Source organism: Branchiostoma lanceolatum, chromosome 5 (genome assembly GCF_035083965.1).
Source record: "Branchiostoma lanceolatum isolate klBraLanc5 chromosome 5, klBraLanc5.hap2, whole genome shotgun sequence".
Lineage (NCBI taxonomy): Eukaryota > Metazoa > Chordata > Leptocardii > Amphioxiformes > Branchiostomatidae > Branchiostoma > Branchiostoma lanceolatum.
In genome coordinates this window covers 23,191,305-23,218,200 of record NC_089726.1, presented here as the reverse complement: position 1 = coordinate 23,218,200, position 26,896 = coordinate 23,191,305, and the positions used below count along the sequence as shown (strand labels likewise).

The following is a 26,896-nucleotide window of genomic DNA, read 5'->3' as shown; positions in this document are numbered from 1 at the left end:
ATGGACAAGGGAGAGGTGGTTGGCTGTGCTTTCCTGGACCTGCGTAAGGCCTTTGATAAAGTTTGGCACAAGGGTCTTCTAGCCAAACTCGAAGGGTATGGGATTTGTGGGCCGCTGCTCGAGTGGTTTGCCAGCTACCTTGCAGACAGGCGTCAGCGAGTGGTTGTCAACGGCGCAACATCTGACTGGAGAACTCCCCTCGCTGGCGTCCCCCAGGGCTCCGTCCTAGGACCTACTTTATTCATCTTGTACATTAACGATCTTGCCTCCAGTTGCACAGCATGCGACGCGAACATGTTTGCAGACGACACCTCACTCTCAACAGCTCACCGTTCCGTCCAAACTGTTGTAGACTCTCTCAACAGAGATCTGGCGACTGTATCCGACTGGCTACTACTTTGGAAACTCGAGGCCAACGGGGACAAATGTAAAGTCATGTACCTTACTACCCGCTCCCTCCCACAAACGATCCCCCCAGTCGTCCTGGCCGGTACTACGCTACAAATCGTCTATAGTCACAAGCACCTGGGAGTGACTATTACCAACAAACTCACATGGACCCTGCACGTCGAAGCCACGACTAACAAGGCAAGACGGACTGCTGGCATGCTCTGCACCCTTCGAAAAAAGGTGCCTAAGGACACACTGCTCAGGCTGTACAAGATCATGACTAGACCGGTCTTAGAATACGCCGACATTCTGTGGTCAGGCCTCACAAAGCGGGACGAAAAACTGGTGGAATCTGTTCAATACCGCATGGCAAGAATCATAAGTGGTCACCATGGAATTCCGTACCCCTCTTACCGCACCGTCTACTCCCAGCTGTCTCTTCCGTCGCTCGCCTTTCGCCGCAAGCTTCACACAGTGACTACTCTTTACAAACTGTTCAACGGTCGTTGTCCACCTAACTTACAAGGTCTTCTGCCACCAACCAGATCATCATCCATTGATTCTAGATACTCCCTAAGAAACGGAAACAATCTCTCTTTCCAAATACCAAAAAGTGTGAGAACCCAGAGGGCCTTTTTCTATAGAGCCACCCAACTGTGGAACTCCCTTCCATCCGACACACGGACTGCCCCCTCACTTTCTACTTTTAAAACTATGGCATGGAAGTTACTGGGGGACCCCTTCTCTGTTTAAATCTCCCCGATCTAGTACGAACTACTATTCCAATGTACAATTCCGTATCTGTATTTTCTCCCTTTTAGATTTTATAGTGGTATTCATAGAATGTTTATGTATACTGATTCACTGTAAGAGTTGTATGATTGTACGTGTGTATGATTTATTCTTAACTAATGTAACTTGTATTTTTAACTAATGTATTGTATTTTATCATGTACTTTTGCAGCAAGGCTGGCCCCTTGTAATAGCAGTAGCTAGTCGGGCAGCCTTGGCTGCGGTACATTGTACGCAGCTGAACAAATAAATAAAACCTGGTGGGGGTCATGCTGTCTAAAATCATATAATTTTCCATCCATCTACGTAGTACACTATATTTTGAACACCTCGACGTGGAAACATGTTATGAGTGGAATCCTCTTCATGGCGACCACCTGTCCATCGCGACTCGGTCCCCCGGGTGGTCGCCTTGGGCAGGGTTGACTGTATTTCTAATAAAATATTGAATATCAAAGTATAAATTTATTTGAATTCAATTAGATAATATAGAAATATTTTGCATAACAATGCCTTTATTTAGAATACGGCCACAGCAAGTAAATTTTATGGATGACATCCTCCGCAGACTCTAAAATTAATGAGATAGGGCGAAAAAAACAAGGCGGGCCAAAAAAAAAACAAGATTCCTATATTTTCAAATTTTGAGATCATAAGTCTTGTTAAACAAGAATTGAGGCGAGGAAATATGATATCATGACCAACAGGTCTTTTAGTCCTGTATTCAACCAATGAGGTTTCATTTTTAATCTAAAACCTCCTTGATTTAATGTAAACATGTCCTTGTAGATGTGTATACATGTCAATAGACTAACTACAACAAATGCAGAAAAGAGCTTGTGGTACCATCATCTGAAGCAACTGCACTGGGAATTCATATGCGATGAAACACCTTGTGTATACAGCTCAATTAACTAGACCCCCCCCCCCATTATCTATATAATGTCCTTGCTAGAACAAATGCAGAAAAACAACTTGTCATTATACCATCATGGGCAGGAACTACACTGGGTATTTATGTGCAATGAAACACCTTAGACTGTCAACGTTTACGATATATTTGACAATTTTTGGCATGTTGACCACCGTCAGAGGGCAATGAAATTTCTTGTTTTTTATTTCGAAATCAGGGGAAAATTAATGAGCGCGCTGATGTCATCCATAAAAATTACTTGCTGTGGCCTAACTTCTAAACATCTATGTGATTCTTTCACTTTTAGACATATTTAAAAAAAAATGGTAGAAAATGCTAAATAATGGTAGAATGGTGATTGCCCCCATAAACATAGGTGCTAATCCGGCCCCTCTGTCTGCCTTTGTATATCTTTAGATTCCACTGCAGGGCTCTGGTTGGTCCTTTGTGGAAAGCATAGAAAGCATCCTTCCCTATACTTGCAAGAATGTGTGACTTGCTTTCTTTCCAGCCCTCTGACCCGTTTATAAAGATTTCAAATAATAGCAAACAAGATTGGCAATGATAAAAAGACATTGCCATGGCGACGGTGGTTGTTGTTTTAATTGTTACTGTACCCTGCTTAGGGCACTGATAGGTGATGCTGTTCATACGAGATTTCTAACAAAAAGGGCTGATGAGTACCTGTTCTGCTGGACAAATACAAGACACACACACACACACACACACACACACACACACACACACACACACACACACACACATACACACACACACACACACACACACACACACACACATACACACACACACACACACACACATACACACACACACACACACACACACACACACACACACACACACAGACAACGACAGTACAACTACATTCTACCATACACACCCTGCCGCCAGAACGAACATCGATTTCATTACAGCCTGACCATGACTAAAAACAGCCCACGGATTGGGTTCCCACCATACACAATGACCATTCTACTCTGATAGGACTGCTGTTTACATGAACAACATGTTAGGCAAAATCTACACAAATTCTAACATCATAGTCCACTTACCAACAGACACGGCAACAGCTTGTACACTTATGTTTCCTGTCCTATAGAACGCGAATGGCCAGGACTGTCCTCGGGGATGTTAGCTAAGGACTTTCTATGGAATGCCAGGATGGAATTCGAGTCCCACTGGAATACCAGGGACACCAGTCCTAAAGGAATGCCAGTAATTCCTGGAGTCCTGATGAAATGCCAGCCTGGGAATCTTAATCCACAGAATTAGAAATGTTGTTTTGTAAAAATGTGACCCCGACAATTCTATATCAGCAGGATACTGGAAGGATAATTATCTAGTACTAGTAGTAAATGCTATTTCGTGTTTTGTGAATCTTTCTAACTTTTTAGAAAAGAACAATATTACTCTAGATCTGAGGTCTTAAATAGGTCGTGTATACATAAGCCTGACACATCTGGCTGCCTGTCTAGATTTTCTAGGACGAATGTCCCCAGGGGGGCTGCATGACCCGCTTTCTATCCCTTGTATCATTCCAAACATCAAACTACACCCAATACTATACCATTAGGCTCGCCCCTGAGGCGTCGCCAAAATGGGTAAAACTAGTAGAAAATGGTAAATGATGGTAGAATGCTGTTACTATCATTTAGAAACTATTGGATTTGGAAATATCATACTCCAAATCAGGAATATTTCTTAAGTTTTAGAAAACCGGGGAAATATTCATAAAGTTGAAATCACATTCAAATATGTATAAAATCTCTTACACAAATGATTACAATAAATTGAAAATATTTCTAGACCCGCGTGGGGTTATTGTGAGAACAATTTTCAGGTAATATCTGTTTCTCCACTATCCATGATTTTAGGTAAGGAAGAATTGATTAAATGTTGGGACGCACGCACACACATGGTGACAGTTTCATTCTGATTATTACAAAGTGATGAAACGTACGGTTGAATATTGATACGTACAGACTGTCATCATTCGGATATTACGAGCCATGGGCAGTCCTAAAATGCTCCATCGTATTGCCATGATGTTTTGGTTGTTCTTAGCTTTTTTTGTCGTTACTCTATGTGAACTTTCTGCCTGTGCTCGCGTGTGAGTTTGTCAAGAAGGTAACTTAACGAGTTAGGAATGCATTTAATCAATGTGTTTTGTCTGTTTCCAATGCTTACGATGCACATCTTGAACAAAAGACAGTTGTTGTCCTAGCCGTGCAAAATAGATATGAAAGTACTCAATAGTTAAAACTCTAAATAGCATTCCGTAAAGATCTATCAAAACATTGTCTTCAGTGTTAACTTCAACGCATTAAGGGCCATCCCTTATCATCAGCCCATATGTAACTAACTAAATTTATTCGGATGTATGTGGTTGGTAGTGGTTCCTTAGTTTTCCGTGATGAGGGATATGGCATGCGGAATCGCATGTTGGCACTTTGATCTTAGAATGACTGTTTGTCGTCCGTAACACCCGTCCTAAAGCTGCCGGTAAGAGAAGCACCTTAGGGACGAGTCAGGAATGACGGGGGTGGGCCAAAATATGGGAATATCTAACAAACGTAACTAGAGCTATACAATTATTCTAGCATTTTACTGGCTTTTCAATAGATACTGTTGCAACTATAGCTAGTCATCGGCACGGAATGTACTTCTTGCGACATTTACACATTCACATTTGCAAAGCAGGTCTAGTATTCAACATAAATTTGTATACATTGATATCCTTGTAAGCCGTTTTAATACTGCTAGACCGTGGAATGTAGAGAATCTTGTAGGACTTGTAGATATAATCTGCTTTCCTCCTTTCGAAAAACAATGTCGTTCCTATGTAGAAGTAACGTTATACAGGGCGCAGAAGCATGTCACTAGCTTAAAGTTCATCTGTCAACAGACTTAACATGATTAGTTAAAGAATGTGTGACATTCGCACATTTCGGCTGCCGAAATAACCGAGGAAGATCTCGCAGCGGAGGGGTTTGCGTCAAATGGGGATACTGAGATTGGTATTCACTACCTCCGTGAAAACAGCGGTATTGTAATCAGTTTGTTTCTTTGTCCTGGTGTGTGTCCACAGTTCCGCAGTTGGTACTTGAATACGCGCGCGTGGCAGAAAGTGATTTACCCGCGTATAGAATAAGGGCACTTCAGTGCTTAACCCATACTGTACTTTAAACTGCTCGTAGACCATTGAAGATGAAACAAAGCAAGAAAAGCCTTCAGAAGTAAAACAAGAAGTTTAGACACAGAAATCAACTCTACTTTCCTTATGTATGGCCTTGTTATTTGTGTTTGTTGTGTACATGCCAATTTGGAGAAGGAGAAATGTAGATTTGCATTAAGTGGGTCGGAAGATGACCCCAAATGCCAGCCTTCCGATGGCGCAGGAAATACAGAGTTGTTAGAGCTCGTCCTTAATCAGACATGACAGACAGACCAAGGAGTATGCTAATTCGCGGGGAGGTATTGGTTTTGGTCTGTCTATTTTTTATATGCTAGTTGTAAGATATAGCATGCTTCGACGTTCATAGCTTGTCTAATTTTGGGCGACCCCTCTGGCCTAATAGTATATGTCCGTTTACCTACTCCATACTTCTGTTGACACAATGACTCGAGAAGCTGTGGATGGATCATTATGCCATGATATTTGGTAGGTGAGTATTGGTTGAGAAAACGAAGGTCAATTTCGATTATTGGTCTCCTTGCAGCTTCCTACGGTTCTGCAGTAGAACTTCTGGTTTTGATATACGTGCTCTGGACATGCTTTGGTCGTGATTTTTGAGTGATTGATAGCTCTTGGGGCAGAGAGTCATATAAATCACACGTCGTACCTGCGATGGGGGTTTTATCAGTCATGACAGCCCCGTACGCCGTACGTTTGGGGAAAAACCGGGTAACGTTACAATAGTACCGGTATAATAGTATTAGATATATAAAGTCGTGGCCACATATATCGTAGGTACATCGTACGATTTTTTTTAGTGTACCTAGGTCTAATCGCAGGTGCATGGCAGGTAAATCGCACGTAAAATTAGCTATCGCCGACCTTTCTAATGATGAGGTGACAAATTCATAAATTTCGACCGTGTTCTGATGGTTTTAGTTTTCCCTGATATTGCCGATGTTGATGCCAAGTGTAACCATCAGAACACAGTAGCAACCAGAAAACAGCGCGCCCGTAGAAGAGCCTACTTCCAAGGTTAGCTTTCCACGTGTCAGATCCAGTACCACGCGCAGGTGATGCATACAATTGTTTGATGGCTGTATACGCGTGGACTCGTAATTAGATGAGACCTCAGTCCTATCCTGTCTTTCTTTTCAGTTTGCCAAGAGAATAGTTTGCGGATGGCTCCAAGTAAGAAAATGGCAGATCAGTTGTATTTTCCATCATAAATAAAGCCAAAAAATCCAACTCAGCAATCATGTAAATGAAATTCATATTGGAAATATTCCCTCTATTGTATGCAATGTTCATGCAAAGCTTCATGCGCTTATTCCTAATCGCCTTGATTATGACAACATACTGTATATTACTGGTAAAATGGGACCCGGCCTGAAGTGCTCATAATGACCTTTGAAACTGGAATCTCTTGTATACTTCTGTTTGATTTGAACCTTTGTAAGAGTCATGTTGTTTTGTTACCGTGAATGAGCTAGTATTTAACAACTAGATTCGCATTTGGTCGCTTAAAGAAGCACAAAAGCGGCCGGGCGGCTCATGTAGAAAAGGCACATCCCGGTGAAAAATCAAAGTCCCGGCAAAGTCCATTTCTGTTTGTCTTCCTGTTATAGGTAAAGGCTGTGTCTTCATGCCCTATCTGTCCATTAAGTCCTCTGCAATAACTAGGAAATTGTACTTGACTATGTTTTAAAACTCTCACTAGACATAAATGAAAACAAAGGTATTGAAATCAAACCGCGCTGGGGTCAAAGACACCCTGCCCAGTATCTCACTGATTTGGATTTTTCAGATGATCTTGCTCTAGTTGCTGATCAAAAATGCAGAAAACCTGCTTCAATCTCTGGACGAATCTGCATCCCTAGTGGGGCTATATTGTAACGGATCTAAGACAGAATACATTAGCAACATCTCTGGAACACTTGAACTCAGATCCCTGTCTGGGACACTCATTCATAGAGTAGATGATTTCAAATATGGTTCTTACATCATGTGCTCAAAGAAGGACCTCGAAACTAGAAAAGCCCTAGCATGGGAAGCAAGCAACAAGTTGGACAAAATGTGGAAATCTAACATTCATAACAAACTAAATGTACAAGTTTGTCTTACCCTTGTGGAACCGATACTACTCTACGGTGCAGAAACTTGGACACTTACCTGTCAGCTCCAAAACAGACAGGATGGAACCTACACAAAGCTACTACGCAGGGCACAGAACATTTCTTGGACACAACATGCTACTCTCAAAACAATTTATGGAAGTCTGGGAGTCTCAAAAGCTCACCCACCGTCGAGTAACATTTGCTGGACACGGCTTTGGAGCCAAGCATTAAATAATTTCGGACATCCGGAAACCAAGAGGCCGTGTGCACTGCAGAAGTTTGGCTTTTACCGGCAGTTTAGTTAGAGACACACACTGGGATTGCATATGAACGCTACAGGACAAATGACGTTGGATAGGGCAATATGGAGTGATTGTATGTACCGATGGCCGATAGATAGATAGACAGGAGCAGGTTTTGTTTACAATTTTACAGAGCATAACCCAAGAAGGGTTGACGGATCGTCGTGACATTTGGTATGTAGATGGATTGAGTGATGATTGACAAGATCATATGCTATAATTATTATGCTAGTCATCAGGAGCTAAGTTGCATCATTAATGAGGAAAGTTTATAAATCCGTTTCATCCCATTATAGTACTCTCAAACACGTGACATATGTAACTGAGAAAGAGAGGAATATCGAAAGATATAATCTATGCAAATGACTACCTGACTTGCATAATGAATGGCAAAGTACTATAATTCCATAGTGGTAACTAACTGATGGGGATTTCATTTGGAATTTAGATATATGTGGACATTATCAGACATGAACCATGCAAATGAGGGCCTCATTTATATAATTGATGAGGAAATGCGACAATAGCCCTCTTTGCTAAGTCGGCGTCCGTCTTGCAGCCGTCTGTTGGTCCCCGGGATGTTTCATATTTTATGTTACGTGCACAGGCCGACCTCAACAAACTCAAGACAGATGTACAAGCCTGAAGGGTGGAACATTTCCATGACACTACAAAGTGTTCAGGAGAAGCACTGCCGTGTACGTGACCAAGGAATCTTCTGTTTCTGTTCAGTGTTGTACTTTACTTAGCAGGTCCGATATTGTCAGCTAACATAGCTAACAAGGTGGCTCACAAGGTTGGTTTGTTTGTTGGTTGGTTTGTTGGTTGGTTGGTTAGTTGGTTGGTTGGTTGGTTGGTTGGTTGGTTGGTTGGTTGGTTGGGTGGGTGGGTAGGTGGTTGGTTGGTTGGTTGGTTGGTTGGTTGGTTGGTTGGATGGTTGGTTGGTTGGTTGGTTGGTTGGTTGGTTGGTTGGTTGGTTGGTTGGGTGGGTGGGTGGGTGGGTAGGTGGTTGGTTGGTTGGTTGGTTGGTTGGATGGTTGGTTGGTTGGTTGGTTGGTTGGTTGCGTGGGTGGGTAGGTGGTTGGTTGGTTGGTTGGTTGGTTGGTATCAAAAATTGCTTCTAAATTATTCTTATGATCCTCTTTTGAATGCACCATATTTCAGTTGTTGACTCATTTAAGAAAAAAAAAGTGGGCGTTTTTTGCCACTTGTAAGCAAAAATGTATTTGTTTTGTGTTTTACTATGATAATCATATGTGGTCTTCTTAAACAGTGTTTGAATGTGCTACAAACATACAGTTTAGTATCTTTCACATGTTGCTCACATGAGTTTCCATAATTTACTTTAAGAAACTGGCTCTTTTGTACCATTTTTGACCAAAAATTAATATCTTGACTTCCTTAAGATGTATAGATATATAATATGATATGATATGATATAATATGATATGATATGATATGATATAATATAATACAATATAATATAATATAGTATAATATGATATAATATAATATAATATAATACATGTACATATGCAGGAGCAGGTTCAGAGGACATCAGCTGACAGGCTGTAGGAACATCATTGTTTACAACTTTCAGCCATAATTGTTAACTAGCGAGGACAGCTCTTACATTGCTTGAAAGCAGCGTTTTTCTTAAATCAGTGCTTGGTAGTTGGCTCTCTCGATTCTGTGCTGGAGGCTGTTGCTTGTCAGGGGCAGAAACAAAAAACATCAAGTAAAACATCTAATACTTAGTACCTAACCTCATATGCGGTACTTCTCTCCCACCTCATGCCCCGTGCAGTAGCGCGCGTGCTTGGAGTTGGGATTGGGTCTGGACTTGAAGTTTATCTCACTAAAAGCGCCTGTTTGTGCCAAATTGTGCCAGGCAAATGCATAAAATAACAACAAAACTGACGGAAATGTTGATGGATCTTGATGATTTTTGGAAGGTGAGTAGCGGTTGTGGAAACGGAGGTAAGGTTCGAAAATGGTTCACCTGGCATTTTCCGTCGGTACTACAGCGGGCTGTGTATGCATGTGTGTTTGTATGTATGTATGTAGACAACATAACTAGAGAAGCTGTTGATGGTTCTGCATGATATTTAGTGGATGGGTTGGGTTCGCAGAAAGGAAGGTCAAGTTTGATAATGGGCCTTCTAGCGGGTACCTAAGGTACTGCAGCGGAGCTTCAAAGTTAGAGGTCAAATTGCTACGGTCATGATTTTTGGATAGTAGATAGTTCATGCCACAGGAAGTAAGTTGTGTACGTTTGGGACCCCTAGCTACTTGTTTGGAACTGCAGTGGGTGTTTTGTTTTGACCTTCGGACATGAATTTACTTGAGAAGGGGTAGACAGATCGTCGTGATGTTTGGTATATAGATAGCTCAGATGGTGCTTTACATAATCAACTAGAGTTCCACGACCTCATACCTTCGCCAAATGATTTTAACCTTTATGACTGACATATTAGGAGTGTCTCTCATCAATTATAAATCATACTAGTTGATCGTCTTCACCCAAATAACAAACGTTGTCCAAATCAAAGTATAAGCTTAACAAAGAAGGTTATGTCAACATCATCAATTATGCAAATGAGGTCCTTATCAACATAATTTGATTCAACTATGTTTACCTTCACATAACTTCCAAATGCCACAACTATGAAATTGCCATCATTTACCTGTATAGAATTAACGAAGTTACTCATTAATTATGCAAATAAGGCCTACATTTGCATATTTTCTATCTATCAACATCCCTCTCTTCCTCAGTTACAAATGTCACATATTTGAATAGTCATATCATGGAACACAGCAGGTTTTTTAAATTGTCAATTTGCAAATTAATTATGCAAATTAGGATCTGATGTGCATAATCATCGTCCAATCATACAAAGTATCACGTCAGCTATCTACATACCAAAATTCAAGCCCATCTTGAGTTAAAGTATTTTCTCATTAATTATGAAAATGAGGTCCTCATTTGCATAGTTGATATCTATTAGTATTTCTCTCTTCCTCAGATACATATGTCACATGTTTGAGAGTCCTACCATGGAATTTGGCGGCTGTATAAACTTTCCTCATTAATTATGCAAATTAGATAATGATTTGCATATTAAGTATCTAATCATGTACATCATCACTCAAGCTATCTACTTACCAAAATTCATGACCATCCATCAAGCCCTTCTTGAGTTATTCCCTTTCAAAGTCTGAACCAAAACCTGCTCCTGCAGTTCCAAAAAAGCCGCTAGGGGGCCAAAACCTATACCACTTACTCTCTGTCCAAAGAGCTATCTACCACTCAAAAATAAGTTCCATAGCTTGTCCAGAACACGAGATATCAAAACAGGAAGTTCTGCTGCAGTACCGTAACAAGCCGCTAGGGGACCCAAAATCTAATCATTTCCATGTCTCATCAAGACCTACCCACCTACCAAATATCAAGACAATCCATCCAAGCCTTCTCGAGTTATGCTGTACGTTACAAACAAACAAACAAACAAACGCTACCCTCTGCATAACCTTCTCGGCGAAGGTAAATATAAGTTATGCAAATAGGAGCTAATCTGTATAGTTAGTAAGGAAAGTATATAAATCCGCTGCATTATAAATAAAACTCTCAAACATGTGACATATGCAACTGAGAGGTATAGACAGACGTCAATAATGCAAATATCTACCAAATTTGGATGATTAATTATAAAATACTAAAATAACTTACTGGTAAATGATTTTCATTCTCGCGGCATTAGGAAGCTAAGTAAAAGTGAAAATTATCAGGCATATCAGGGCTTCATTAACATAACTTATAAGGAATTTCTACAATAGGCTCCTTACTGTACGACCTGATATCGGGGACACTATGCTCCAGCCCAGACTGGGGATGTATAATGCAGGTCATGTAAACACATGGCTCTACAAGGTCCCCCGAAAGTGCGAAATGGAACGAAATGGAACGAAATGGAACGAAATGGAACGAAAGGGAACGAAAGGGAACGAAATGGAACGAACTAAAACATATGTTACATTATGAAATGAAATACCAGGAGATAGCGAAATATAAGGAACGTTGTAACATTCATAGTAGACGGGAACAGGAAGTAAATACATAATATAACGTGTTTTATTTCTTGAATCTGTTTGATAATAGTAAATACAACGTTTTTGCCGCGTTTGTGTGGCTAGATTCTTCCCTGAAAATGGGAGCGCAGTGTGGAAAGAGATCCACCGCTCTTCCTTTGTGTTTACCAACGATCTGCAAGTGAACAGCTGAAAATAGCAGGGAAAACAAGCAAACGGAACTGAGTATCGAAGTAAGGACTAGATTATACAGAAGTTGGTGGTAACATTGCATCTTATAATTCACCAAGAGAGCATGAGGCAAGCGTAATTTTATAATTTATACAGCGTGTTTGCGTGTTGCAAATGGAGCCCCGCATGCAAATGAACCGCCAATGTTGCCAGCGCATCGGAACTGTGCACGTGGGCCGGCGTGCTACCGACAGGTTGAATCAAACTCCGACTTCCAAGTTTTATTTACAAACGGTTTTAGTCCATAACTAATACGTAGCTCCGCAACAACGATTTTTATACAACCAATTGTTCGGCTGGTCGGCTGTCGGAGAATGGACCCTTCCGTTAATGATATGCAAATGCGGCTCTGCGCTGCGCCACCAATGTGACATTTCACACTCCATTCAATCACCGACATGGACTGAGAACTACCTCTGAAGACATTTCTGCTTCCTTGTTCACGACAAAACAAAGGGAGGGTGTGAACGAGCAGGACATGTATTTCACAGTCCACACAACACGCAAACACGCTGTATAAATAATGAAATTACGCTTGCCTCATGCCCTCTTGGTGAATTATGAGATGCAATGTTACCACCAACTTCTGTATAATCTAGTCCTTACTTCGATACTCAGTTCCGTTTTGCTGGTTGTCCCTGCTATTTGCAGCAGGTCATTTGCAGATAGTTGGTAAAATCAAGGAAGAGCGGCCGAGCTCTTTCCACGCGGCGCTCCCATTTTCAGGGAAGAATGTAGCCACACAATCGCGGCAAAAACGTTGTATTTACTATTATCAAACAGATTCAAGAAATAAAACACGTTATATTATGTATTTAATTCCTGTTCCCGTCTACTGTGAATGTTACAACGTTCCTTATATTTCGCTATCTACTGGTATTTCATTTCATAATGTTACATATGTTTTAGTTTGTTCCATCGCGTTCCATTTCGTTCCATTTCGTTCCATTTCGTTCCATTTCGTTCCATTTCGCACTTTCGGGGGACCGGCAAACGTTGAGGAAAATATCGCCTTCAGTCAACTAACATACACAAGATTTAGACAAAAAAGGTGTTCCTCACAAACCTTTGTCGTCTGCTGAAATAACAGAATTCTGGGTAATGAATATGGCGGCGGTAGTCTACACCGTAGTGCCGTAGGTTGCTAGCCACGTGGGTCGCCTATTGACCTTCCCTACCCTTGGCATACTATTCACTCTATTTGGCCAATTTCTACTATTTTCCCAGCGATCTGCGGAGCCTGGTAGAGACTTAGAAGTAGGTTGCAGCATTTCAGACAGTGTTCTGAGTACGTCAGTCTGTCAGGTTTGCATTTCTGGCGTTGTAACTGATGTTGCATCTAGCACATATCCCTAAATACCCCGTTTTTAAAGATCCCGGTTTTATATTACCCTGCGGTTTTATGTGAACTAACACGATATATACACAACGTATCCAGAACACGATTTATCTAAACCGGCCGTCCTTCTGCAGAAAGCCGCTATGGGACCCATAATCTAATCGTTAATCATTTCCTCATTTTGTAAGCACTTGCCAACGTACCAAATATCAGAAGTATCCATCCACAACTACCCGAGTTACGCGATTGATATTTTCACAAACAGACAACACACACACACACACACACACACACACACACACACACACACACACACACACACACACACACACACACACACACACACACACACACACACACACACACACACACACACGAACACATAACCTTTTTGGCTAACAAGGTAACAAGCTTTTCAACATCTGTGTGGAATTCTCATGTGCATAAACCACGATTTAGCACTTCCGGAGGGCTGGTTAGTATCTTGTGACTAATATTTCTAATGTATACCTTATTTTGTTACAGGTAAGATGAGAGAGGCACAATGGTTTATTGTTCTCACAGTCTTCGGCTTGACCCAGTGGCTACGGAGTGTCCAAGGCTGCCCCCCGGAATGCCAGTTTTGCAGCGAGGGGACCGTGCAATGTTCGGAACAGGCACTCAAGGCAATTCCAACGGGCCTCCCCTCCTCAGTAACTCGAATGTACCTCAGCCACAATGACATCACCACCATACCGGCATCAGCCTTTGCTTCCATGGACAACCTGCAGTACCTACTTTTAGATCACAATAAATTAAGTGACTCCGGTATACACGAGAAATCATTTCTGAACATTTCAAATCTAGAATATCTCTACCTGTCGGACAACCACCTTACGAAAGTCCCGCCAAATCTTCCCGCAGCCCTCGTCCATCTAGACGTGCAGAACAATGTCATCTCAGCCATCTCCGGTTTGCCCTTTCTACAGCTCCAACGTCTGGAGGTTCTGAACATGGAGAATAACAGATTACAAAGTCAGAACATACCAGCCAACGCCTTTCTCGGATTGAAGAATATTCGTACTCTAGATTTATCTAGAAATTCCTTCACGTCCGTGCCACAGCTGACCCTGCGGTCCGTCTCCAACACTTTAAGGCGTCTCGACCTGTCTGACAACAACCTCGGTACAATACAACCGCTCTGTTTCAGCAACTACAAGGCATTGCGATCCTTGGACCTTACAAGAGCTGGAATCTCAAGCATTGACCCCACCGCTTTCTTGGGAACGTGGAGGTTACAGGAACTTCGCTTAGAATTTAACAACCTGACCAGTGTTCCCACTGATGCACTACTTGAAATCGACTACTTAGAGGAACTTTATCTGACAGGAAATCCGATCGATCAGCTGGCTTCCTCGTCTTTCATCAAACTTTCGGAACTTAAAACTCTTGACATTAGTCATGCCAAGTTGGGAACATTCAACAAATGGGTCTTTCGGAAACTCCAGAAGTTGGAATTCCTGTCCCTGGCCCATAACCCGGGAATCACTCAACTGGACAGGAATTCGTTCATCGACCTTCCTAATCTTCAGCACCTTGAGCTGCATGGATGCGGACTTACCGATATTGATGCTGAAATGTTCCTTCAGATTTCTGAGCTGTCTTCAGTAAGTCTGTACGGTAACAGGTGGGACTGTGTCAGCCATCTTTGTTCACTGAAGGACTGGCTGACAGTAACTAAAGTCATCGTTCCGAAGAAAGCCCACATAGCATGTGAACAGCCCGCTGTCTTCCAAGGCTTGCCAATCATGGCGATAGACCGGACCATCATGTGCGTGCCCAACGCGTTGTACTCTGACTCTAATGTCGGCCAGCTGGTATGTCCGCCTCGCTGTGGGTGCAATGAAACAGTTCTCGACTGTAGACGGGGAGAGCACAGAAAAGTCCCACGCAACATGCCAGCCACTACGGAGGTGCTTTATATCCAGGACAACAAAGTCGTGAAGATCACTGTAAAATCATTCAGAAACGCCAACAATCTCCGTGAGCTATATCTTCAAAGAAATTTCCTAATGAACGACAGAATAGATGATGGTTCTTTTTCAAGTTTGATTTCCCTTCAGACGCTCGATTTAAGTAACAACCTCTTCAGATCTTTTCCTTCTGAGATACTCCACGTGTCTTATGGTTTGAGAAAGTTAGCTCTGTCGGGGAATCCCATCCCGTACGTGTCTGTAGAAATCTTGAGACATTTTGTAAAACTAGAGGACCTTACCATGGCACATACAAACATCCGTAGTCTCCAAGTTGGAACTTTTGAGGGATTACAGCAACTGAAACAGCTAGACCTTTCCTACAACAAACTTTCTACTGTCCCGTCTGGGATATTCAAAGGCATGCACCATTTGAAGAGCCTCTCGCTCCAAGGGAACCCCATAACAACCATGTCTGGGAGTTCCTTCTCTGGTCTCACAAACCTGAGAGACTTAGACATACGGGAGGCTGCGCTACCGTCTGTGCAGAAGGGCACCTTTCGCTGGATGCCACAACTTACCACCCTACTTCTATCTGGGAGCAGAGAACTCACGCATGTGGAGGATTACGCTTTCGGCGATCTACCAAAGCTGTCTTACTTAACTCTAGACGAATGCAATATCAAAACACTCAAAAGGGAAGCTCTTTCCACCGTGAAGCCATTACAGCGAGTCCTTCTTAACGGCAATCCCTGGACATGTGACATCAACATTTGTTGGATGGTGGGCTGGTTGAATAGTGGTGAAGTGGCCAGTGCACACGGTGACGATCTAAGGTGCGCCACGCCGCTGCAGACAGTAGGGCTGCAGGTTAGAGAAGTAGCCGGAACAATGTGCACCGTAATAAACACGAAAGAACGCACCAACATCCCAGACTACCGGCCAATAATCATATCGAAAGATCCCATCGAACAGTTCGAGCCTTTCTCTTCCAGTGAGAAGTCAGTTCCCGACGCGAACCGTCCTGAAATGCCTGACGAAGCCCCGAGTACAAAGGTCCATCCTACTCGGGGCCCAGGCCCAAACCCAGCTGTAGACAATGGTAATCACGCAACTGACGCTGACAGAGACTCCAACATTGTGGTTTTGGTGGGGCCGCCAGGTAGGTGCCCCGAAGTGTGTCATTGTGCAGACAAATCAGCCGATTGTAGTAACCCGTTCTTATCTGCAGTGCCCGAGACCCTACCTTCTACAATCATTTCTCTTCGTGTGGAGAGCACGGCCGTGACCGCCATACCAGAGAAGGCGCTCGAGAATCTGGCTAGCTTAAAGTTCTTATACCTTCGCAATAACCGAATTACAAACTCAGGGCTACATAGAGCCTCCTTTCTTGGTCTTGACCGTCTGAGAGGGCTATACCTTTCCAATAACTTGTTGACATCTTTTCCTTATGACCAATGCGACGTATTATCCAAAAACATTGAGCTACTTGATTTATCCAACAACCATCTTGGCAACCTTCCAACTCTCGTGTTTCAGAGATATAAAAACCTGCGGTCATTGGTGCTCAGACGGGTGGGGATCACAATGCTTCCTCCTGCTACGTTCTTCGGTCTGACCCGACTCGACTCTTTGTTTCTGGATCACAACGATATTACAAATGATTTGCGAGCATTGGGGGATGAGCATCTGAAGAATTTGAGAATTCTCCACCTAAGCAGTAACCCAATCGTTAAACTGGACCCTAACATATTCATGAAACTGAAGACTCTACAGTATCTTGATATCAGTAACACCAACGTAAAAGCTGTCAACGTCCCTTTTCTACCAGAACTACGCTCTTTGCTTTTGGCGGGTAATTCAAAATTACGTTATCTGTCTAACTACACCATAGAGAAACTTCCTAACATTGAGTTTCTAGATCTGCACAGTTGCAATCTTGAATGGGTCGGAACTCAGCTGTTCCAGAAAGCCCGACTGGTCAAAGTTTACCTACACAACAATCACTGGGCTTGTGGCGAGGGCATCTGCTCCATGGTAGAATGGATTGAAAGTGGAAAAGTTGACGTACCTCACACCGAGTCTTTACGATGTGCAAGCCCAAGTAAGTTCAAAGACATGGGTTTACTGGAAGCAAGTCGACTTCTTTGTGGGGGGAAATATGGCGACAGAAGAACGGACACGATACTCACCGAGCAGGAGTACACAACTACACGATCTACTACCGGCAGAGAAGATATATCTCCCGACACGACGACAATATCAACATCACCAGAACACCGTCTGACGAGCAGCTCCTCTGGTTACACAGACTTGGTCACGTCGACATCCGAACCTACACATCAGAGCACACAACTTCAAACAACAAGTATATCTAATGGACAGGGGGGGCGTGGTAGTGAAAGCACAACTGCAGCAACAGGCAGCGGTGTAACCTTATCGCCACACTTCCCATTTGATGACACCGTAACAGGAGTGATTCCAACAACCCAGTCATCACAAAGGAGATACTATGACATAGAAGATGTGGAAGCGGGAGATGGTAGATCAGACAGTTTCTGCTCACCAGGCTGTACTTGTTATGGGTCGTCGGTAAGATGCATACAGGCTGGTTTGACTCTGATTCCAGCGGCATCCAACACAACAAAGCACTTATACCTGCAGAATAACGATATTGCAAACCTTCGACCCAGTGTCCGACGGATGTCTGACTTAACCAGCCTGGTTCATCTTCACTTGGAGAAAAACGGAATCTGCGATGATTGTCTTGTCTTCTCTGCATTCCAGACCATGCAGAAGCTGGAGGGTCTTTATCTAAGCAATAACACACTGAGATCTTTAACAAGCGTAAATGCATTGCCAACCTGGCTGAAGTACTTAGATTTGTCTGATAACGTATTCGGCGATATTTCTGACGAAACATTCGTCAACTTTACAATACTCGTGGAACTGAAGATGAATAATGTCAATCTCAGTCGAATCGACCCTGGTGCTTTCCTTGGCCTTTTTAGTCTCCGCCGGCTTCACCTGGATGATAACAAGTTGTTCACAGTCCCCACGTCCTCACTCCGCGTACTGGTGTCATTAGAGTATCTGTCGATGAAGCAAAACCCTATATCTTACCTGACCGCGGGTGCTTTCCGGGGACTCAACAAGTTAGAATACTTAGATCTGAGGGAAAGCAACATCAGCTTTATCAGCGAGAACGCCTTTATTTCTCTCACTAACCTGCGCAGTCTCCTTCTGTCAGGAAGCAGGACATTGAAAACTGTATCCGTCGGTACGTTTAGTAGATTACAAAGCCTAAGGTCTCTTCAGCTTGATCGCTGTGGGTTCAGAACCCTTTCACCTGAGGCTCTGTCTATTGCCAAGAACCTGTCGTGGGTGACTCTACATGACAATCCGTGGGAATGCCAGCAGGAAATATGTCGACTATATAAGACGCTGGACAAGACGGAAATTTACGTGCCTTACACAGAAACCTTGACATGCCGAGCGGCTAACTCATCAGAGAAGCAAAAAATCATCCAGTACTGTGAACTTAGCACAGGGATAGACAACACCGAGGCGGTGAGGTGGCAGGCTCTGGCGGCGCTGGCTGCGAGAGAAATTTCCGAAACGGCGTGTCCGAGGAAGTGCACCTGTTTTGGGACGAGCGTGGATTGCGCTGATGGCAGCCTGGGAGCAGTTCCGGAACATTTGCCGGACAAGGCAGAAATGTTGATGCTCCAGAACAATAAGATACCCGGGATAGCACAGGGTACATTCCTCAACATGAAGAAACTACGTCGGCTTCACCTTGACAACAACCTCATACGGAACAATCGGCTCTCTGCAGACTCACTGAAGGGGCTGCAGAGTCTGGAGGGCCTCTTCCTTTCCAACAACGGTCTGACCGTGTTTCCTGGGAAGTTCCTGGCAGGCGCTGCAAACAGCCTCACGCAGCTGGACCTGTCAGGAAACAAAATAACGGCGATGTCACCAGGAACTTTTGCAAAGTTCCGGTCTCTGCGCCAACTGTTTCTAAAGAATCTTGGACTGACAGTGATTAACAAGGCTCTCTTTGTCCCCCTCAAGAAACTAGAAGAGTTACTCTTGGACTACAATAACTTGACGGACCGATCACTGTTGGGAATTCGATATCTTTACAACATCAGAAAGCTTTCTCTTCGTGGCAACCCCATCTCCAACCTAAACCACTTATCCTTTGTCGACACAAGCAAGTTAGAATATCTGGACTTGCGGGAGCTCCAGATTCTTGTCATTTCTTCTTCGGCCTTCTCCGAGGTACCAAGACTACACACTCTATTGTTATCTGACAACAGCCGACTGAGAGGGATCCACCCTCTGGCCTTTGTTGGCCTAAAGTACCTTAAGTCTGTAGAGATGAATGGATGTGCCTTGAAAGCCATACCGCCTGGACTTCTACGGAGAATTGACACGCTGGAATGGCTGACGTTACACGACAACCCGTGGGCGTGCAGCCGAAGGCTCTGTTGGCTTGTTCGATGGATGAGCTCGTCGTCGGTAAGCGTCCCCTACCGACACAGGTTGACGTGCAGTTCCCCTCGGCGTCTCAAGGGTTCACGAGTGGATACATTACACATATGTCCAGCGATTACATCAGCGGAACCAACACACAGGCCGACCTTACATTCCACTTTACCGTACACTGCGACTAAAAGGTTGGCGATCGCTCAGAACGCATCGATGCCACCTGATATGATAGTCACCAAGTCGACGGTCTCCACATATTCAGTAACGGACGTCATTCTACTACCTACCCCACCGAAATCAACGCCTTTACCAGGTGGCCATGTGACAACATCAACAAAGGTGCCAGTATCATTGGATAGCGGATATGGTCGACCACAGCCTGACAGGGCCGTGCATCCTCCCTGTCCAACACGCTGTAGGTGCCGTGGCCACTTCGTTGACTGTGCCTTTGCAGGCCTGAAGACCATTCCTGATGGACTTCCTTCCGACATTCGTCATCTGTACTTGGACGGTAACTACATCAGCAGGATAGGTCCACGGGTATTTTCTGGGATGCCACGTCTACAGGTGCTTCAGATGCAGAACAATAGTCTTACCAGCGCCAGCATCCACAGGAACGCATTTGACGGACTGCGCAACCTAAGGTAAGCCATACTGAATGGTTCCATGGACTGAGGGGGGTGATATATGCCAGAATAAGCCACTTGCACTGACTAAATCCCCATTTATCTATTCGCCAAACAGAGGTTTCGATCGGGGAGGGAGGGCTGCATTAGAAATTGCGGCCACTTCTAGCCCCTCGATCGAAACCTCTGCTTGGAGAATACCATTTACCCGTGGCCGACCATGGCCTCCCGACCATTGCCAAGGCGTTCCGCACTTCACCGCTCATGGTCCTCCACGTTTCCTTCATAGTGGCGAACTCAAGTTCCTGAATCTATACTTGTGTCTATGTGTCCCTTGTAATTATGATTGGCTTGGCAATGGTATTGATTTGTTGTTAACTTTTGTACATGCATGTATGTTTATATATTTTGTCCCTTTTCTTCCTCAGATATCTCTTCCTGTCGAAGAACAAACTTACAACCATCCCGACCAGCTTACCGAATACAGTGGAGTTCTTACATGTCCACAACAACCTGATCACCAAGGCTTCCGCTCTTACTGTTGTGAACCTGATGGTCAAACTACCACGTCTAAAGCGGCTGACCCTACACAAGAATCCTTGGCATTGCAACCGAGGTATATGCTTCCTTAAGAAGTGGATGGAGAGCACAAACGTGTACATCCCCTATCGGAGCAACATTACGTGTGCTGGCCCGCAGAGTATAGAAGTAAAGGTCATTGATAAGGTGAGCAGTGCAGTGTTCTGTAGGATACCAATGACGCACATGGGGAATGAGACATCAGCGACGACCACGTACCTGACTCCAGACGCCATTCTGACTACAGCCGGGACGCCAGTGGTACACACCTCAACACAGTCACGGCGTGTAGTTCCAGCAGTACCTTCAGCAACAATTAGTCCAAAGGAAAGCCACACGCAGTCGTGCCCCGATAGGTGTCTCTGTAAACAAACACTGGTCCAATGCAGATATGCAGGTCTTAAAACAGTACCCACCAACATCCCTCCAAACACAACCTTTCTCTACTTGGATAACAACCAGATCTCCCATTTCCGACCAGATTCGTTTGCAAACTTAGAGAATCTCCGTGGTCTTCAGTTGCAGAACAACGCGATAGCAGATGGGGGACTCGTCGACGCACTGAAGAAGTTGAAAAATCTGCAGTTCCTTTACCTCAATGTGAACAAACTGACACGAATACCGAAAGGTCTTCCTTCTAAATTAGAATATCTTTACCTGGATACCAACCATATAACGGACCTCACCAGTGACCAGGTAGAGAGCCTTCAGTTGGAGGCGCCGAACCTTCTAGCGATAACTCTCCATAACAATCCATGGAGATGCGGGCAGCGACTTTGTCCATTGTTACAATGGTTGAATTCTACTGACATTCTTGTACCAGAGAGGGACAGACTCATCTGTCATAGACCTAGAAAAATGGAAGGTAGACGGATAGAGGCCACTTGGGAATATGTCTGCAAGTCACGGGGCCCCCAGGAGCCAGACACAATCGTGTTACAGTCGCCTACCATCCAAGGTAGCACATATTCTTACAGGACTGGTTTAAGTTTTACCACAAGCAGACCCGTACCAGAAAAGACCGGCGAAGATAATTACATTGTTATCCCGGCAGAGGATGGACACGACAGTATGACAATACCTGATGATGACCACGTCATTGATATTCACCCGAACATTGTAGACATTCCAACAAACTATGAGATAGACTACTTCCCTGACAGTGACATTGATATTCATCATGAGACAGATCCCCTGCCAGGTGTGGAGATTGATGTCGACCATTCCCGCAAAGTGAACGTTATCGACCCGCCTCCTGACAACGACATACCCAGTCATCCTACACCGGGTCCGACGAAGAAGGTGGATATCCACAACAACATAGATTTCTACCCTCATCCACAGCCATGGCCGACTCAAAGTGACATTGAAGGATTCATCCGTGTGGTTGACCACATAGACAACACTGTCGGGAGCAGTATTGACACCCACAAGAGTGACATACATCTGCCGAACATTCCAGAACCTCTGCAAATACCTCCAACACAACGTAACAGCAATGACAGTGGCAGTACAAAAAGGTGCCCCTCGGAGTGTTTTTGTGATGACTTCGGGTCGGTGGACTGTAGCAACATTGGCTTGGAAGAGGTTCCGATCAACATCCCTGCAACAACCAGACACCTGTACCTGGATGAGAACGAAATAACTGCACTTCCGCCAGGAAGTATGGATGATCTCCAGGACTTAAATACCCTGGAGATCCATAACAACTACATCAGCAACGATGGAATCGGCAGTGGATTCTTCAAGTCGTTCGCACACCTCGAGTACTTGTATTTTTCAAACAACCAACTTTTGCGTGTTCCTCAAGATTTACCAACCAGCCTCATTTCCTTATATTTAGATGGGAATGGCCTGCCTGGGGTGCAAGCGGGTGCTTTTGCTAACCTACCAAACCTAGTATGGCTATATCTTCAAAGGAATGGGCTCAAAGATGATAGCTTCAGTAAAGAGTCATTTGCAGGTCTGTCCTCCTTAAAGTACCTAAACTGCGAAGGGAATGAACTTAGAGAGGTCCCAGTAAACCTTCCGCCGAGTTTGGAAATTCTCGTGATGCAAAAAAACAAACTCTCCAACATTAGACCTGGAATATTTTCCAAATTAACCAACCTACACAAATTATACCTCTCTAACAATCGCCTAAAAAGTGCTGACATCCCCCGTGAGGCTTTTCTTGGACTTGTGAATCTTCAGGACCTGAATCTTGCTAACAACTCTCTCACGACCATTCCACATAGCCCATCAAGCCTCCAGCACCTGCACCTAGAACGCAATGACATTCAGTACATTCCATCTTTTGCCTTTTCCCACCTTCACAGTCTAAAACACCTCTACCTCAACCACAACTTCCTGACAAGTCATGGGATAGCCGCTAATGCATTTTCTGGCTTGAGAGATCTCATCTACATTGACTTGTCGCACAACGACTTATTAGAACCACCAGGCGGGCTTCCTTCAAGTCTGGAGGATGTATACCTTTCGGGCAATAATATAATCCACATCCCCAGTGATGTGTTCATGATAAATGGTGAATTGCGGGGTCTGTTCCTGAATAACAACATTTTGAATGATTCAAGCATTCATAGTGGTTCGTTCTACGGACTGAGCAGTATACAATCGCTGGATCTATCTGGAAATGACCTGACCGTTTTCCCCTCTCATCTTCCACGTGAACTTGAACAGTTACACATCAGGGACAACAACATCAGATCGATCCCACAGTCCTCACTTGAGATCACTCCAAAACTGCGATCTTTGTATCTCGGAAATAACAGTTTGAGTGACACTGGCCTGGTGGCTGCCAGTTTTGAGGGTGCATTTCTTTCAACCTTGGATCTTTCTGGAAATAACATGAAAAAAATTCCATTGAATCTGCCGTATTCCTTGGAATATTTGTACCTCAACAACAACCACATTTCAACCATAAAGGCTCATATGTTGTCTGACCTTCAGCGACTAAAAGCCCTGTACTTAAAGAATAATGATTTGGGGAAAGGTAGCATAGAAGATAGAGCACTAACTGTGTTAAGAAACCTGCGGTACATTGATTTGTCACAGAATAGACTAAGTTCTGTACCTGTCAACCTGCCTGATGGAGTGGAGGAGTTTAATCTATAGAATTGGTTCGACATGCTTTAGTAAGAATTAACATGTGGTGAACCCAACTTCATGTTTGGGGTTTAAGGCTACACTAATTTTATTTCTTAGTTATGAGATTTTCCCCAAAACAATTACTGGCATGCGGACCAGATAAAAACCGGTATTTTGTTATATAAAGTTAAATACGATTTTTGTTTGTTCAAATTGGAAAAAATTAAGCAGGCAAATCTGAGACTAGATTAATTGAATTGGTCAGTGCAAATTCTTAATATCAATTTCTTTGTGGCTACTTTTGTATGATTTGTCATTAGTAATGTACCATGCAGGAGCCATGATTTAAAAACAACTGAAAATAGGATGGATATATGACATTTAGTGGTGAAAACTATAATGGAATTGTACTTCATCATTGTTGCTTTTGGTATCAGTGATATACATGTAGGAAATAGTGCAGGTGGACATGGCTAAGTATACTAACGTTACTTTGTAGCTCAGAACATTACATCCAGAAGGCCTCAACCTGGAATCCTTAGACATCACAAGGGTAGGACCAACACTTGCCTCGTGGTAACCGGCACCCCAAAGAACACTATGTAGACAAAAATAGTGTGATTCAACAACTACAGTGGACTTTTCTTATGGTAAGATGTATACTGAGGACTTTTAAGTTCCTAGACACTGAGCACATCGGACTTGCTTCTTAATGTGTATATTGTATGATTTATGTAAAATTGTATTTTGATTTAGAAATTTAAGAATAGCTCACAGGTAAAGGGTTTGTGGGGAAGAAAATATATATATCTTTTTTGTGTGAAAAATTATCTTTGTTAACTGTATACAAAATAAGGGTGCTGAGCAACACCTTTGCAACTTTTGTAAATTACATGAATAATCTGTAGTACAACAACTGCATAATCCGAACAGTCAAGTTAAATGACATAAACAAATTAGACCCATGTTCTGATTTATATCTTACACTCAATGCAGGGAAGCGAATTGTAAGTCCATTGTGCAGACATTTCTACAAACACAATGTACACGTACATGTACATGCAGGAAATGGTTCGCACTGACATTATTACATGTTGACTAAGGCCATGTTGATTTGATATAGGGATTACATCCTCTGGGAACCCAAAACTGATGCAAGCATACGAATAAATAAAAAGTTTGGCAAAAAAAAGTTGCCTTAATTATGACATCTATAATGGTCAGGAAGACTCAACAAATGACTAACCCACAGAATATAGTATAGGGAATGATTATTATAGATTCATTTTCACTTCCTCACACCTTCTTCTTTGACTTTGGAAATGATTTTGGCATTCTACAACATTGGTATCGTTTTCTGATATGTTTTAATTTACGACATATATTTGATCATTTGTGTGATTTACAGTATAGTCGAAAACTTTTTTTTTTATGCGGCATGCAGATATCATCCATATAATCAAATCAACATGGCCTAAGGCAGAGCTAGTTACTTTACTTCAATCACAGGTATCATGATGTTTAGGCAGACACCTTGCGACAGATTCATATAAAATCCAGACACATATACCAAATTTCTATTTTGTACATGACATTTGTAATTAGGCAGGACAATGAGACAAGAGAATAGTACAAGTATAGAAGAGACAGCCAGACAATACACAAAAAATGTACATGATGTACTGAATCTAAATTCACATCACCATAGCTTGTATCTGTGCTATTCAAAATAGAAAAACATCTATTTACCTTCGCCAAGAAGTTTATGTTTTGCCGTGTGTCTGAACATGATACATGTAACTCAAGATGCCTGGGTGGATTGTCTTGATATTTGGTATGTCTGCAGATCTTTATGAAATCTCAAAATGATTTTGGGCCCCCTAATTTGCAAAATTACTGAGGAAAGTTTAAAATCCGCTATATTGCATGTGGCACCTAACACCTGTCAGTTGACATACTGTGGCAAATATTCCCCTGCTGGCAGGGCCTGTCCCCAGGGGCCCTACAGCTAGTGGTCAAAACACAAAGGGATACTATCATATATAGCTAGAACCTGTATACAATTTGTTTTTGATATGTAGACAGCTTATCAATAAGTGATGCTTGATTTAATGAAATGGAAGGTATGCAAATCAAAATCATTTGGCGACGGTATGAGGTCATAGAACTCTAGTTATTGTCACAGTTAATTTGTGTTGTCTGATTATGACATGAATGAAAGTGATCTTCTTATTCAGATATATATGTACATGTATTTTAAAACGTTGTTGTCCTGATGACAGCATGTATGGCCTGCTCCAGTCCAAGCACTCTGACCATGTCCTGAAACACCTCCCCGCATGTCTGTAGCGTCCCCTTCTCATCCAGCTGCCGCACTGTGTGGGGAAGTGAAGCACATGTCAACTTGGTATAGTGTTTCCCACACAAAACTAGTCATTCTTGAGCTTGTAAAAGATATTGGTAATGTAGAAAAGTAGCTTAAATGATTTATTGACTGTAAGTGCACAAAGCAGTTTTCAAACAAGCATTGAAGGCACTTTCACACAAGTTCACAACCCCCTATCACTGACAATCATTATCACCTACTACTATCACCAGGTCCTACACCTACTTTGTATACAGAGAATATAACACATAATATAGAATACAACATGGTGTATTCCATATGACCCGAGGTTCCATGGGTCGGTTTTCCCATAGGAGGGCTGGGACCGAGTGTGATTCCAAATACGCTGTTCGAAGAATGTTCTTGTAACTGCCATGAAACATGACTGATG

The 26,896-nt window shown here is 43.0% G+C and overlaps 2 protein-coding genes across 4 annotated transcripts in view; one reads left to right on the top strand and one right to left on the bottom strand.

The window, feature by feature from the left end:
- On the top strand, positions 1 to 25,084 carry LOC136435976 (uncharacterized). Its single transcript, XM_066429686.1, has 4 exons — positions 1 to 916; positions 6,234 to 6,329; positions 13,901 to 20,468; positions 20,879 to 25,084. Exons 1-4 carry the CDS (start codon positions 1 to 3, stop codon positions 24,144 to 24,146), a joined length of 10,848 nt encoding a protein of 3,615 aa, XP_066285783.1. The 3' UTR covers positions 24,147 to 25,084.
- The window catches only part of LOC136435759 (centromere protein P-like), a 43,423-nt gene continuing 41,602 nt past the window's right edge, over positions 25,076 to 26,896 (bottom strand). For all 3 annotated transcript variants that reach the window (XM_066429458.1, XM_066429461.1, XM_066429460.1), the window contains one exon: positions 25,076 to 26,494. In XM_066429458.1, coding sequence (XP_066285555.1) covers positions 26,376 to 26,494 — 119 coding nt within the window. In that variant the 3' untranslated portion in view covers positions 25,076 to 26,375. The remainder of the gene's footprint in view (positions 26,495 to 26,896) is intronic.

Excerpts from the sequence above, each read along its gene's own strand:
- LOC136435976 (XM_066429686.1), top strand. The coding sequence starts at position 1 with ATGGACAAGGGAGAGGTGGTTGGCTGTGCTTTCCTGGACCTGCGTAAG. Across the intron at positions 917-6,233 it reads TTGTCCACCTAACTTACAAG|TTTTCCCTGATATTGCCGAT; the intron begins GTCTTCTGCCAC and ends TGATGGTTTTAG. Across the intron at positions 20,469-20,878 it reads GACGGACTGCGCAACCTAAG|ATATCTCTTCCTGTCGAAGA; the intron begins GTAAGCCATACT and ends TTTCTTCCTCAG.